This window comes from Danio rerio, chromosome 19 (assembly GCF_049306965.1).
Source record: "Danio rerio strain Tuebingen ecotype United States chromosome 19, GRCz12tu, whole genome shotgun sequence".
In the NCBI taxonomy this organism is placed as follows: Eukaryota; Metazoa; Chordata; class Actinopteri; order Cypriniformes; family Danionidae; genus Danio; species Danio rerio.
Window position 1 is genome coordinate 24,754,041 of NC_133194.1, and position 15,407 is coordinate 24,769,447.

General features: G+C 33.5%; 1 protein-coding gene across 5 annotated transcripts in view; it reads left to right on the forward strand.

Annotated features, from left to right (window-relative positions):
* The window catches only part of fbxl6 (F-box and leucine-rich repeat protein 6), a 15,908-nt gene continuing 501 nt past the window's right edge, over positions 1-15,407 (forward strand). The window contains exons 1-8 of one of the 5 annotated variants that reach the window (XR_012394473.1): positions 1-806; positions 6,089-6,247; positions 6,391-6,454; positions 6,568-6,699; positions 8,818-8,925; positions 9,011-9,120; positions 14,498-14,729; positions 15,132-15,372. Coding sequence is in view for 3 of the 5 variants with exons in the window: in NM_001309518.1 (NP_001296447.1) it covers positions 292-806; positions 6,089-6,247; positions 6,391-6,454; positions 6,568-6,699; positions 8,818-8,925; positions 9,007-9,120; positions 14,498-14,729; positions 15,132-15,372 (1,565 nt within the window). In the remaining 2 variants the exon portion in view is untranslated. Of the gene's footprint in view, positions 807-6,088; positions 6,248-6,390; positions 6,455-6,567; positions 6,700-7,552; positions 7,762-8,623; positions 8,736-8,817; positions 8,926-9,006; positions 9,121-14,497; positions 14,730-15,131; positions 15,373-15,407 lie in introns of those variants that run through there. The other 4 variants (NM_001309518.1, XR_012394474.1, XM_073930564.1 and 1 more) reach the window with 4 other exon arrangements.

Sequence of the window (15,407 nt, forward strand, 5' to 3'; positions counted from 1 at the left end):
AAGGTGCATCTTGGGACTCGGATAATAACAACAAAGGAGCAAGGCGGCAGTTCAGTTTATTGTTGTTTTTAATTTAAATAATTGAGCTACAGACGTAAACTAAATTTGCACAAATCTCTATATTTACAGTGAATCTGCTGCTGAATTTATACAGTAATAAAGAGAAGCGATTGTCAAGTTAATGAACTGTCTGTATATGTAGACAGTTTGTGTATTTTGCTTTCATGGCGATCTTTTATGCTCAGTGCTGCATTTATTAGGTACTAACGTTAGTTGTAGATATAAATCATAATGGAAAGCACTGTAGCGCAGGCTTCCTCTGCAGAAATGTCAGCAGCTCAGTCTAGCAGAGCTGAAACATCCCCAACCAAACCTGCAAAGAGAAAAGCTCCTTTGAAGAGAAAAGCTGATTCTCTTAAGGATGACAAAAGCAAAAAGAAAAAGAGAAAACCCGTCAAAAGAACTGTAAGACCAAATTACACCGTCCAGGAGGGAGAGGACATGCTTTTGATCATATCAAATATAAGCAGTGGTGACAGTGTGTGGAAACCCAAGCGGAAGGTGGGTAAGAAAAAAAAGACTAACAAAAAAGCCAAGACCAAAGGCTCTACTAGCAAAAAGGAAAAAGCTCCAGTAAAAACTGAAGTCCTCAAAGTAAGAGAGGAAACTGATGATAAACATGATGTTATGGACAGTGCAAAAACAGACCGTTTTGATCACTGGGGTCAGAGTTTACCATTGGAGATCCTGGTGAAAATCTTTCAGTTTGCAGTTTTCCAGGATGGAGCTGTACCTCTTCTTTGCAGGTAAACTTTTTGCTGTATTAAATTGTACTTATTTTTGTCCAAGTTATGGAATATCTATTTTTGGTTTGTCTCTTTATTTTTTTTATTTTCCAATTACTTTTTATTATATTTTAACATGAACATTTCCATGAGCCAGATACTGTATAACACAAACCAACAAGCAAGCAAATGAACAAACAAAACGAAAGGCTCCTCCGTATTTCACATCAGAATACAATATCACCTCTTTTACAAATTTTCTAGTAATACATTTCCAAATACACCATCTTTTAAAAACAACATAAAAGGTTCCCAAACTCTATCAAAATATGTACTTATTTCTTGATGTATTATTCCATTGACATGTTTGTTACCATCTCTTTCAGCCTATGTTTAGTGCAAATATACTTTTCCAGTTTAATAAAATACGGTGTTTCGCTTGCAGAATACATATATTCATAAATATATGCTCCATCTTTTTTAACTTAATCTCCTTGGAATATAAAAGAAATAAAAAACAAAAGGTGACATTGGTACATTTGAGGTCAGAATTATTAGTCCCCTGTTTATTTTTTCCCCATTTTTTGCTTAACAGAGAGAAGATTTTTTTAACACTTTTCTAAACAAAATAGTTTTAATAACCCAATTCTAATAACTGATTTATTTGATCTTTGTCATGATGACAGTAAATAATATTTTACTAGATATTTTTCCAAGACACTTCCATACAGCTTAAAGTGACATTTAAAGGCTTAACTAGGTTAACCAGGCAGGTTAGGGTAATTATATAGTTATTGTATAATAATGTTTTAGTCTGTAGACTATATATATATATATATATATATATATATATATATATATATATATATATATATATATATATATTAGGGGTGTCAAAATTAATTGTTTCTTTGGTGCACCGTGATGCAGACGCGGACAATTCGGTATCGGTTCAGTAATAACCATAACCGGTTATTATGTACTGACGTCATTTATCTCCTATGCTCTCTGTCGCGAGGGAGGTGAGCGCGAGTATTTACAACACTCAGCCAACTCAGGGCTGGTCCGTGGCATAGGCACCATAGGCAAATGCTAAGGGCGCTGTATATCCAGGAGGGCGCCAGAAATGAGCGCGGTTCAGTTGGTTTTGTTTTCGATATTCTTGACACGCATTCAGTTACAGATGGCAATAACTCAAAAACCTCTTACCCTAAAAAGATCCAAAGAGTGTTTTCAACAAAAAGACAAAGCTGGTTATGTTTCACAGCTGTCTTTCTTTTTTTTGCTCCACACTACGAGCACTGCTCCGTTTAAGCCCTCACAATATGTGTATAGCCGGGATAGCTCGCGCTGAGAGGAGCTCTCAGCAAGGGACGGTCGGAAAAGTGCTTATTTTTTTCTTTTTTCTTTTTTTGTTTTTCTGATCCGCTCTTCGTGAGCTCTCCCTGTTGCGAGGGCTCAAGTGTGTGTGCGTGTGTGTGTGTGTGTTTGTTTCTTTGGTGCTGTCTATGTTTGTGTTTAAATGAGAGACAGTGTGGTGCTGTGTGTCTGTGTGTTTATACAGACAGCTTGTTATAACCTCTCCTCTAAAATATAACACTGTATATGGAAAGCATTGTCAATGCGCCGTGATGCACCGAAATATCGAATTGAACCGAATCGAAGGCATGATAATCGTAACCGAACCGAACCGTGAGACCAGTATAGGTTCACACCTCTAATATGTATATATATATATATATATATATATATGTATATATATATATATATATATATATATGTATATATATATGTATATATATATATGTATATATATATGTATATATATATATATATATATATATATGTATATATATATATATATGTATATATATATATATATATATATATATATATATATATATATATATATATATATATATATGTATATGTATATATATATATGTATGTATGTGTATATATATACATATATATATATGTGTGTATATATGTATATATATGTATATATATGTATATATATATATGTATATATATATATGTATATATATATATATATATATATATATGTATATATATATATATATGTATATATATATATATATGTATATATATATATATATATATATATATATGTATATATATATATATGTATATATATATATATATATGTATATATATATATATGTATATATATATATATATATATATATATATATATATATATATATATATATATATATATGTATATATATATATATATATATGTATATATATATGTATATATATATATATATATATATATATATATATATATATGTATATATATATATATATGTATATATATATGTATATATATATATATGTATATATATATATATATATATGTATATATATATGTATATATATATATATATATATATATATATATATATATATATATATATATATATATATATATATATACATATATATATATATATACATATATATATATATATATATATATATATATATATATATATATATATATATATATATATATATATTAGAGGTGTGAACCTATACTGGTCTCACGGTTATGTATATATATACCTTAAAGGGGTTAATAGTTTGGACCTTAAAATGATTTTTAATAAAAATTAAATCAGCTTTTATTCTAGGTGAAATAAAACTAGACTTTCTCCAGAAGAAAAAAAAACCTTATCATACAAAAAATTCAAAGCAGTGCGAATAATTCTGATTTCAACTCTATAATAACCTCAATAATCTTTTTTTTTTATCATTTCATTTCCACCTTTCCAGAAGTTCTGTATTCCTTTACATTAACACATACAGTCATATAGTGTTCCTTTAAGGTCTCTACATCTCTAACAAGTATCTGGAAAATTTTCATTGTATTTATGCAATTAAACTGGAGTTATGTAAATCCTCATCAACCACTTATATAATAGCAGTTTTAGACGAGTGTTCATTTAGTGATTGAGCTTTCTTGCATGTCTTCATCCAGTCCTTTTAAGATCTAATCTCCAAGTTTTCAATTTACAATTTGAAGATTCCTTTGATCCTGACACAATCATCTTGTGTAATGCAGAAATTTGTGATTTGAGGATACATTTTCTTTTTTGTAAATGCTTAAGGAAATGTTTTGCAGGAATACTGTATGTACTAACAATTTCCTCAAATGACATTAGAATATTGTTAACAAATAAATCTGCTATCTTTCTAAATCCCTTCTCTGCCCATATGTTGAATCCTGCATCTAACGCACCTGGTTTAAATTTTTTATTGCCCCAAATTGGACTGAAAATAAGGTATAGCAGGCACTGAAAAATGTCTTTATGTCAAACCATATGGAAATTATATTCATAACTATGGGATTGAAAACAAGTTTTTTAAGATGCTTTATAAACAGTAATTTAATTGTAGACCATACTTAATGCTAATTGATTTCATCTAAACCCAAATCAGGCAGTCCTGAGATAAAAAATAAAACTCATTTGTTCTAAGTTGCACAGCCCAATAATACCAATGCAAATTAGAACATTGTAGACCTCCTCTATCATATGGCAAATACAGGAGTGTTAGAAGGAGTTGTTATTCCAAAGGAATTTAGTGAACACTTTTGTTGAACATGTCTTTGAAATATTTTTTTTGGAGGAGGCAGTGGAATATTCTGGAATAAATATAAAAAAAATGTATAAAACCTAATTTTTAAAAAATATTTATTCTAAAATATAATTTTTTTACTATATAATCTTTATGTTATTCTTTCATGCATGATGGTCAGGCTATTTTTCTGCCCCATTTGATTCCTTTCACACTCATTAACTGTAAATCATTCAAGTCAAATGCAGTCACCAGACTGTATATGTTAATTGAAGCTAAATTGTCAGGAGGCTAAATGCTATCTAGCTATCATATGCATCAAGGAGCACTTTGAAAATGAGGGCAAGTTGGTTTTATATTCTCACATTCGTTTACCGACAGCTCCCTTTATTGTTTACCATGGTAATTTTAATATTCTGAATAATATTTAATGTCAATTTGGCTTTAAAACAACATTAGCACTATGTAATGGGGTATATTCACACAGACTTCAGTCAATTTCAGTCAGCCAGCCCTAAGGCTTCCCATTAACCGTCATTCCATTTTTAGAAAATAGGAATCATTTTTTTAATTATTTTTTGTCTCTTTTTCTTTTAATCAAACAATTATTTGTAAAGGTCATGTAAGGGTCATATATTAACTGAACTTCTACTGTTGTGTGTGAGATGCTGTGCATACTAATTAGCATTTTTGCAGAAGTAGATAAATGCTGGTCCAAAATTAAATTCAGCTCTGCAGAAACCTGTCTGAACACAGAACAAAAAAAGTTTTATGCTTTTATTGTTGTGCAGAGAATTCGTAGAAAAAGAGGACTTATGTCTGGGGTGCGGCCAATGGAGGACTGAACAATAATTGACAAATGACGAATTTCACTAAACTCCACCTGTTAATATCAGCTGCCTATATAAGTTGGAGTCAGAAAAAGAAAGTTGTTGCGCACCTCCTTAATGTAACTTTTGCATTGAGGATAACAGAATTCTGTGAATCGAATTATTCATTTGTATCCAATAAACTGTTATGATTTTTGACATTGCAGAAAAACCTTTCCTGACCTTTTTTCTTGAACACGCATGGAATTGATTGAATATTCAAACACCATTCAAAATCGCCACGTTTAAGATCTGATTTCTTAAAAAAAAAAGAAAAAAGCAATCTTCACTGCCTGGCTGAGATACAATATAAAGGGGGTATCATACCAAACACAAAGCACTGCATTATATTATTTTTTTCCACGCCATGTCTTCAAAATATGGAAATTGACCATGAACAGTGTTGTAATTCAATAGTCATTTGCTGCTAATATGATTTCACTATTTAGAATCTGCAGTGAATATTTTTCTGAAATTGTATTATTAAGGAGAAAGTCTGAATGTATGAATATAATAAAACCAACTTTACCTCAATCACTTTGAAGACAAGCAAACAGGAAGCAGGAAGTTTTTTTCCAGGAAGTCTGCAGAGAATTGTTATTGTTATCCTTTGTTGTTTTCATTGCGTCTATAAAAGTCCTTCAAAATGATATACAAGCTAAAACCATTTTCAATTATGCAGAGCAGAAGAGTGGCCTGTATTTCAGAAATTCAGCTTTTTAGTCAGGGAGTTTGATATTAAGCTTAGATTAGGGGGCTATTTACTTTTTGAATAAAAGTTTTCTAAAGATACTTTTTTATAGGTGCATTTATTTGCTGTCTTTCAAGGGTTGGCAGAGTTTGTCGTCTGTGGAATGGAGCTGCATCTTCTCCCATCCTGTGGCGCAGTGTGTCTATTGGATACTGTTGGATTGAACCTGGTAAGAGTCAGTTACCTGGGACAGAACAGAAGATTAAGAACACTGTAGACTGGCTAGCTGAAAACAGGTCAGTGGTTGAACCAAACCAGAAGTTTTTTGTTTTAACTGGAAGAACTTCTTGCAAAGGCTTGCAAATCTTTTTCATGTTAGATAATGTGCAGTAAAATATCATAAATACAAATGAATTGATGTTATATCTGTTTATTGCAGATTGTTTCAGCTGAGAGAGTTTTCCCTGTGCCATTGGAAAAAAAATGTTGATTATGTCATTCAGGTAATGAAAAAATTATCTAGTCTCAAAGTGTATGTCTAGTATTAGACTATATTCATTATAATGTTTTGGAAGGATTGTGTATATAATACCTTCTATGTTCTTGTTTTTTCCAGAAAGTTTCACAATCATGCCTCAGTCTTCACTCTCTCAAGCTTTCCTACTGCACAGGAATGACAGAAAAGGCTTTCCAAAATCTTGGTGCTGACTGTCAGTCATTAGAGGATATAAATGTGCAACACTCAGAGGTTTGTTTGTGATTTTGTTGCAGTTTACGTAGATTTAAAAAGACAGTTACTCTATTTTACACATCATTAAACATGTACACTTAATTAAACATACATATAGACATCCCCTATATGCAACAGAGTTGCAGATTAACTATGCTTATAATAACTTATAATTAATTGTAAATTTAATTTAATTTTATAATAATAAAATGCACATTTTGTAAAGCTGCTTTAAAAAAATAATTATTGTAAAATAAGTTTTTTTTTTATCTACTCATTTTAGTTAATTCTGATTTTTTTGCTTTTTTTTCCTGTTCTGTGGCTGTACAGAACAGATACAGACAGTTGTCTAAGCAAAAATGTAAAATTTTAAAACATTTTGTCTAAACACTACACACAATTTATACACCCACATTTATACACACAGAAATATGAAATTACTTCTATATCACAAATGCATGCAAGTACAATAAACTAAAAAAACATCATACAAATCTCCATAATAGAGAAAGACATTTGTTTATGAAGGTAAATCAGTAGCAAATCCTGAAAGTTGTGATAAAAACATTTGTATGTGTAGGTTTAAATGTACACTCACAGTTCGGATGCGAATAGCTGAATCTCTCGATTTGCACACACAGAAACATATGTTTTGAATTTGAAGTTACAGAATAATTGTTACGTATTATAAAATGTCATTCACAGTTACAAAATGACAGACACAAATGTGTATGGCAAATTTACCTGAAAACCTGTTCAACCACAAGTCGGTACTCACAACCTTCCTTACCATTACTTTGCTATCATGTAATGATGCACTACCTAATCCAGTGTTTCTCAACCATGTTCCTGGCTGACCACCATTTTGGCACATTTTTCTTGTCTCCTTAACCAAAGACACCTGATTCAGATCATCAGCTCATTAGCAGCGACTGAAAGACCTGTATTGGGTGTGAAAGGCAAAATAGGCATTCAAAAGATGCAGCCTGTTTCTCAATTCCAAGAACGCAGAGAATGGACTCATGTTCTTATGGAGAGCGGTCTTGCCAAGTTACCTCGTATGAACACACTCTGGAAACGGTGAGTACAGAGACCGAATCCTATGAGAAATGAGATGCTGCGTTATTTCTGGGTTCTTTCTGATGGTCACATGACCTTCTTAGGTTTTTAATGGAGAATTATTTAAACATTACTGCATTCATCCAACGATTTATTGTTTTTTCTTCCCCTTTTCAATATATACTTTGCAAAAGATGCATTTCAGCAAATAAACACCCTTAATATGTTTATGCCTTTATTAAGAGTTTCATTGTGAATGTTTACTTTCTCATTTAGAGAAACTCTTGAGATAAATTAGTCTTTAATAATAATAAGTCTTTAATAATAAATCTTTTATAATAAATTTATAGAAAATGCTGTGCTTGCCACCTCTTTAATTCAGCTGCAGTGACTACTCGATTGAGTTTTGTGCTCAAGTCTGCATCGATGTGTCCTCGAAATTATGAATGCATCTAGGAACTTTCAAGCGTCCTCTTTTTTTTTGCCGTCTTCAGTTTTGGAACTGAACTTTGTCAGTTGATAATGACGTTACACGAAGACACAAGATTGCTGAAGAACGCATATTGAGAAACGGCTGCAGTGTTGGTGGTCACCCAGGAACGTGGTTGAGAAACACTGCGCCACTCAATATTTAACTTCATTTGGAAGTGCTAATTGTATAAAATATAAATCTTTGAGATACCACAGACAGTTATTTCTAGCTATACTTAATTAATAGAAAGTTGGCTATAATAAATACATCTAATTTTAAGTTTTCTTTAAATTGTCATTTTAACAAATAATAAAATTGTATTATTTTTTTCTGTGCCATGACTGTGGGGAAGAAACAGTTATAGTACAGCCACCTACACTTACTAATCGTCTACCATTTAATGCTGGGCAGGACAGGTTTTGAAGCTGCAGAAGGGCTTGACTCCAGGGGTTACTACAAAGAGGTTTGGAATGACATGTAGGGAAGCAATAATGGCAGAATAGTCATTTTTTATTTTTGTCAGGTATAGTAGCATGCAACCCATATTTTTTGTTTTGTTTTACTGCTATTCCTTATATATTTTTTTCTCTCTCTTTTAAATATAGATCAACGTTGATGGTCTTGTGTCATTCCTTGAGGCATATGGCAACCAAATAAAAAAAATTTACTTCACACACAGCACAAAGAGTGACAAACTCCTCAGTGCTTTGTCTGTAAGTTGATTTTAATTTGTGTACTTTTTGTTTACTTAACTGTTTACTTGATTGTTTGTTCTAATGTTTGTGAATATAAAGAAAGGTTGCTGTCCTGAGCTCAGGCTGCTGGAGATCAATACTAAATTAGATGGCGGATACTCCCAGCTCCCCATCTGTATTCAAGGTTTGCAGATTGGATGCCCCAAACTTCAGGTATGAAACTTAAATATGTTGTGATCTTCACATGTACATGTCCACAAACCAATTATAACCCTTTATATATATATTTTTTAATTAAACAGTTTTTGTTTCTTAATTACATTAATCATTAGACATTAATCATTAAAATGATTATTTAGAGTACTTAGTAGACTTTGTGCTTAATGCCGCTACCACTTTAAAGTGTTAGTAGACTATGTGTAGTGCTAACACTGCAACAACAAAAAAATCTGACTTTTTTTTTATTAAGCAGAAGTTCTGATTTCCAATCAGGACCACAGGGAGATGCCACAAGATATACCACATAATATGTCACCCATCTATTCTAAAACACACTTGTAGTAACAACTGTGGCAATCATCATTGATGTTTGTGCATCACTAAACCACTAAATAACTTACTTGTTTTATCCAGCTGTGAGATGTAGTTTTCATATCATGTGCTCATGCAGCGGTGTGGTGTTTAACCCACTGTTTAGTCTGCATTTTACATAGCACATTAAGACATGGACAGCTCAAAAACAATCCCAGAATTAGAGAAAGGGTGTGCTTTTGAAGCTAAATACACACTGGATTGATTTACGCATTCTATCCATTTCTGATAACAACACTGATTTACTTGCACCCACTTCATTTTGCACTGATAAAAGTTATTTTTACTTCTATAGAGCTTAACACAGTGCAATACAGATTACTGGCAATAAGATTTACACTACCAGTCAAAAGTTTGGGGTCAGTAGAATTTTTTAATGTTTTAAAAGCTTATCCTGCTCACTGAGGCTGCATTTATTTAATCAAAAATACAGTACAAATTGTAAAATTGTGAAATGTTATAGCACAATAAAATAACTGTTCAAAAGTTGTTTATAATTTATTTTTATAATTTATTCCAGTGATTTTTAATGATGAATTTTCAGCTTCATTACTACAGGCTTCAGAGTCACATGATCCTTCAGAAATCACTCTAATATAAATTATTATCCCTTACATAATTGCTAAATCAGGCCTCTCTTACAAAAGAAAAATGTAACAACCCTATTTGTGAAGTGTTTTTGAATGGAAATATTTGACCAGATTCAACAGAAAAATGTACAGTCTTTGGGCCCTATCATACACCCGGCGAAATGTGGCGCAAGCCGCGCCGCAATAGTTGTTTGCTAGTTTCAGCTTGGCGCAATAGTCGTTGTGACGTTTTGCGCCACGCTGTTCAAATAGCAAATGCATTTGTGCTCATATGTGCTCCCATAGGCAGGGGCGGACTGAGACAAAAATTCAGCCCTGGCACTGTTGCTACACCAGCCCACATTACCACACCGACACAACCCCACCCACGGACACGCACAATAACTATTTATTTTGGTGTAAAGATGGTGAAATAATATGACATTCTTGCCCGATTTTGATTATGTCCGGGTAACCTTGGATTGGGTCGGCCCATCTTTAAACCAGGCGGCTGTTGCCGATTGGGCCAAATGCTTAACATTTATTATTATTATTATTTTTATCATCATCATCATAATATCACATCTAGCAAGAGATAAAAGCTGTCTGCACTTAAAAACAAAAACAAATAAATAATAAAAAAACTGACCGGCCCACATTTAAAAATTGGTCCGGCCCCTCTGGCATTTGCCAGAATTGCCAGATGGCCAGTCCGCCCCTGCCCATAGGCATTCTGATCTAAAAAGGAAGGTGTTCTGAGGCCCTTTGCGTTGCTATTCTGAGAAAGTAATAGATTTTTCAATAGACCAGAACAAAGCCAGTCTATTGTCCAGCGCAGAGCGCGTTAGTTGTGCGCCTGGCTTACACACTGCTTAATACACACAAGATGTAGAGCAATACGCAAGGGAGCTGTCGCGGACGCCGCGATCTCTATTCTGCTGCCCTAGACGCGGATATAACTTAGGGCGTGGGTGGTGAGGGTAGTGTCGCGGATGCCGCCTTAGACGCGGATATAACTGAGGGCGTGAGAGGTGAGGGTGCTCTGTTTAGCTGTTTTCTTGCTAGTGAAATGCTCAGTTTTTCCACTTACAAAGTCATAATGTAAATAGCAAATGCGCTATGGCGCGATGCATCTGGCTCTTAAAGGGAATGGGAGATGAGACTCGGATTGGTTTATTCCCAAAACACACCTATAACTCATTAAGAAAATAAGCTCAACCATGCGCCACGGCGCAAAGCGGATTTTTTCATCCTTATATTAGCAAAAGTGGATTCTGACACGCCCTAAATGCGTTTGCGACCTGCACTTTGCGCATGGATCGTGAAAATAGAGCCCTTTGTCTGTAAAATAGATAACAACTTACATAATTAGAGAAATTTAGTTTAGACTATTCCACAGATTTTATCCAGCCAAGACATTTTTGGAAGAATTGAAGTCGGATATAGATACATGCTGCTCTTTCTGTAATATACCCAACAAAACTGTTGATCAGATTTTTTGGAATTGGCCTCATAAACAATGCTTTTGTATTAAACTTGCTTTGGTTATTCATTGCAAAATGCTATCAGGATTCTTGTTATCTTTTGAGGATGTTTTTTTTTTTTTTGATAAAAATTAATATTTTATTATTAACCTATATATATATATATATATATATATATATAGATATATATATATATATATATATATATATATATATATATATATATATATATATATATATAGATAGATAGATAGATAGATAGATAGATAGATAGATAGATAGATAGATAGATAGATAGATAGATAGATAGATAGATAGATAGATAGATAGATAGATAGATAGATATAGTTGAAGTCAGAATTATTAGCCCCCCTAAATTATATATGTTATTGTATAACAATGGTGTGTCTGCAGTTGGGTGCTGTCTGTTTACGTAGCTTTTCCAGACAGCAAGATATATGCTATGGGCTAGTTAACCTTCACTTATTAACTTGAAACTCCTCACATGGATTTAAAAAAAAACTTGCTCAGGTTCTGTGTGGAAGCATTTTACAGTCAGTGGTGCTGCAGATAAAACAAAGTGATACTGTATGTAATGTGTGCAAAAGTGAAATCAGCGGAGGCAGAGATATCAAATATCTGTCAACATATTCATAATTATTCATTCATTTTCTTTTCGTCTTTGTCCCTTTATTAATCTGGGGTTGCCACAGTGGAATGAACCACTAATTTATCCAGCATATGTTTTACGCAGTGGATGCCCTTCCAGCTGCTTCCCAGCACTGGGAAACATCCATACTCTCTTATTCACAATCATACACTACGGACAATTTAGCTTACCCAATTCACCTATATTGCATGTGTTTGAACATGCCAACTGACCCATCCGAGGCTCGAACCAGTGACCTTCTTGCTGTGAGGCAACAGGGCTACCCACTGTGCCAGCACGCCACCCTCTATGGAATGCATAATCATATGCACTTTAAGCATCCTCTTCTGGTACTGTCTGCCAACCCCCCACAAGCATCAATCCCCTCATCAGCACAGCCATGTTCTGCTAAATCCTCCACAGGCACCAAACCATCAACACAGCCACATTCTGCCCCGGCAAGTCAGTTTCAAATATAAAACTAAAAATGTAAAAAATAAAAAAAAAATTGAATAAAAACATAAAAAGCAGGCAGATGACAATAGCAGGGCTGTATCTTTTAGTATTATATAGAATGTAACTTTTGTTCTGCCAGATCTCCCAGTCAGGGGTTTATTTAGTTTTATTTAGTTAATTTTAGTTTTTGGAATTCTGTGCATTAGAAAGAAGTTCTATCAGAAGTAGAACAGTTCTTTGAAATATTATTTGATTTTATTCTGTCTATTCATTGTCCTTCAAAAAGAACAGTGGTGGTGGGGTTTATAATGTTCACAATGGTATTTTATTATTTGTTGGTTTAACCATGGATGAGGTAATGGCTGTTATGGTATTTTCTTTTCAATTACATTTCCTGTTACATGTTTTGGCGCAGTAGGTAGTGCTGTCGCCTCACAGCAAGAAGGTCGCTGGTTCAATCCTCGGCTAAGTTTGCGTTTCTGTGTGGAGTTTGCATGTTCTCCCTGCATTCGCGTGGGTTTCCTCCGGGTGCTCCGGTTTCCCCCACAGTCCAAATACATGTGGTACAGGTGAATTGGGTTGGCTAAATTGTCCATAGTGTATGAGTTTGTGTGTGTGTGTATGTTTCCCAGAGATGGGTTGCGGCTGGAAGGGCATCCGCTGTGTAAAAACTTGCTGGATAAGTTGGCGGTTCATTCCTCTGTGGCGACCCCGGATTAATAAAGGGACTAAGCCGACAAGAAAATGAATGAATGAATATATATGTAATATATTATTAATATATATATATATATATATATATATATATATATATATATATATATATATATATATATATATATATATATATATATATATATATATATATATATATATATATATATATATGAATATTAATATCATTATTAATATTATATAATAATGACTGGAGTACTAATTTAATTTGAAACTACAGACCATTTTATATTTTTTGCATTTAATAAATGCATGAATGATGAACAGAATAATTTTGTTTGAAAAAAGAAGGAAAAACTGACCCCAAACTTTTGACTGGTAGTTTATAAAATGGATATTTAATTGATTCTACTTGGTGTTCAAAACTGTTGTAGATTTCACTACAAATATACACATGTACACCTGCAGTTGCTTAGCATCTATTCTACTATCATCACTGAGCCAAACAAACTTTTTCATTTGCTTTGTTTTATTAAACATTGCTATGTATATGAATTTATTTGCAGATTGTGTCGTGCCTAATAACAGCGCCCTTTATCTATTACAAATTAACTGGTAAACATTGACTTCTTGGGCGTATTACTTTAATAAACAAAGGCAAATATATTCAAATCAGTTATCAGTAACAGTGTGAAATAAATTTAGTCGGAGCAATACATTCACTTGCAAGGTCTTTGAACTGAAAACTTCACAATCAAGAATTTAAAAAGTTTAAAAAGGTTGCTGGTCCGAGTCCTGGCTTGACAAGTTGGCATTTCTGTGTGGAGTTTGCATATTCTCCTCATGTTCACATGGGTTTCCTCCGCGTGCTCAGGTTTCCCCCTCAGTCTAAAGACATGCGCTATAGGTAAACTGAATAAACTAAGTTGGCCATAGTGTATGTGCATTTGAGAGTGTGTTGGTGTTTCCCAATACTGGGTTGCAGTTGAATGGCATCCAATGTATAAAACATATGCTGGATGTGTTGGCGGTTCATTCCATTGTGGCTGCTCCTGATGAATAAAGGGACTAACCCGAAGGAAATTGAATAAATGAATGAATTTTGAGTTGCAGTTTGGGGTAAATAACCGATTGTTCTTCTGTTATTATTATTTTGTAATATTTAGACTTTTAGGTTGATGAATGTCACTGCAGTTCCTAAAATGATCCGCAACATCCCCAGTTCAACATGTGGGTTTCCCATGCTAGAGGAGCTGTGCATTGCCACTTCCTTTCACTCCTTTATGACTGACAATGACCTGAACAATGTGCTCCATGGCTCCCCCAATCTGCGTGTGCTGGACCTACGTGGAGGTTCCCGCATCACACCCACTGGCCTCTATGCTTTGCCTTGTGAGAGTAAGTTATTTTAATATAAGACCTCATTATTGTTAATGTAAACCATACACAGCTATTAGCTCTTAGACCTCACCCAAAAATGAAAATCGTCATTATTTACTCACTCTTTGCTTCAAACCTTTGAGTTTCTTTGTTCTGTTAGAAGCAAAACAAGATATTTTGAATAAAACTGGAAACTGGTAACCATTGGCTTTCATATTATTTGATTGTCTCTACTTTCTAGATTTTCTCTACACATCTTTTGTGTTCAAAAAAAAAAAAAATGCAGAGGAACCACTTGAGGGAGAACAAATAGTGATATGCTTTTCATTTTTGGGCTACTATTCCTTTAACATTAATAACTTGATTTCTGGGTTACAGTAAAATGCTGATTTTCCTAATTTCCACCCTTCTTTTGTGTAGGGCTGGAGTGTTTTTATTGGGGCTTGTATTTTAACAGCAATACCATGGTAGCATCTAAGAAAGGCATTCACATGCTTGCCCAGAAATGGAGCAACACCCTCAGAGAGCTTGATTTGGCCAACCAGCCATTTTCAGAAGAAGATTTAGAGATTGCAATGGGACATCTTGCACACAGTGTTGGAGTTGAATTTTTTCGCTCCCTGAACCTTAGTGGTACAAAAATCACTTCTTCAGCACTCAGGTAATTATGACATTGAAGTTTGACAAACACATATC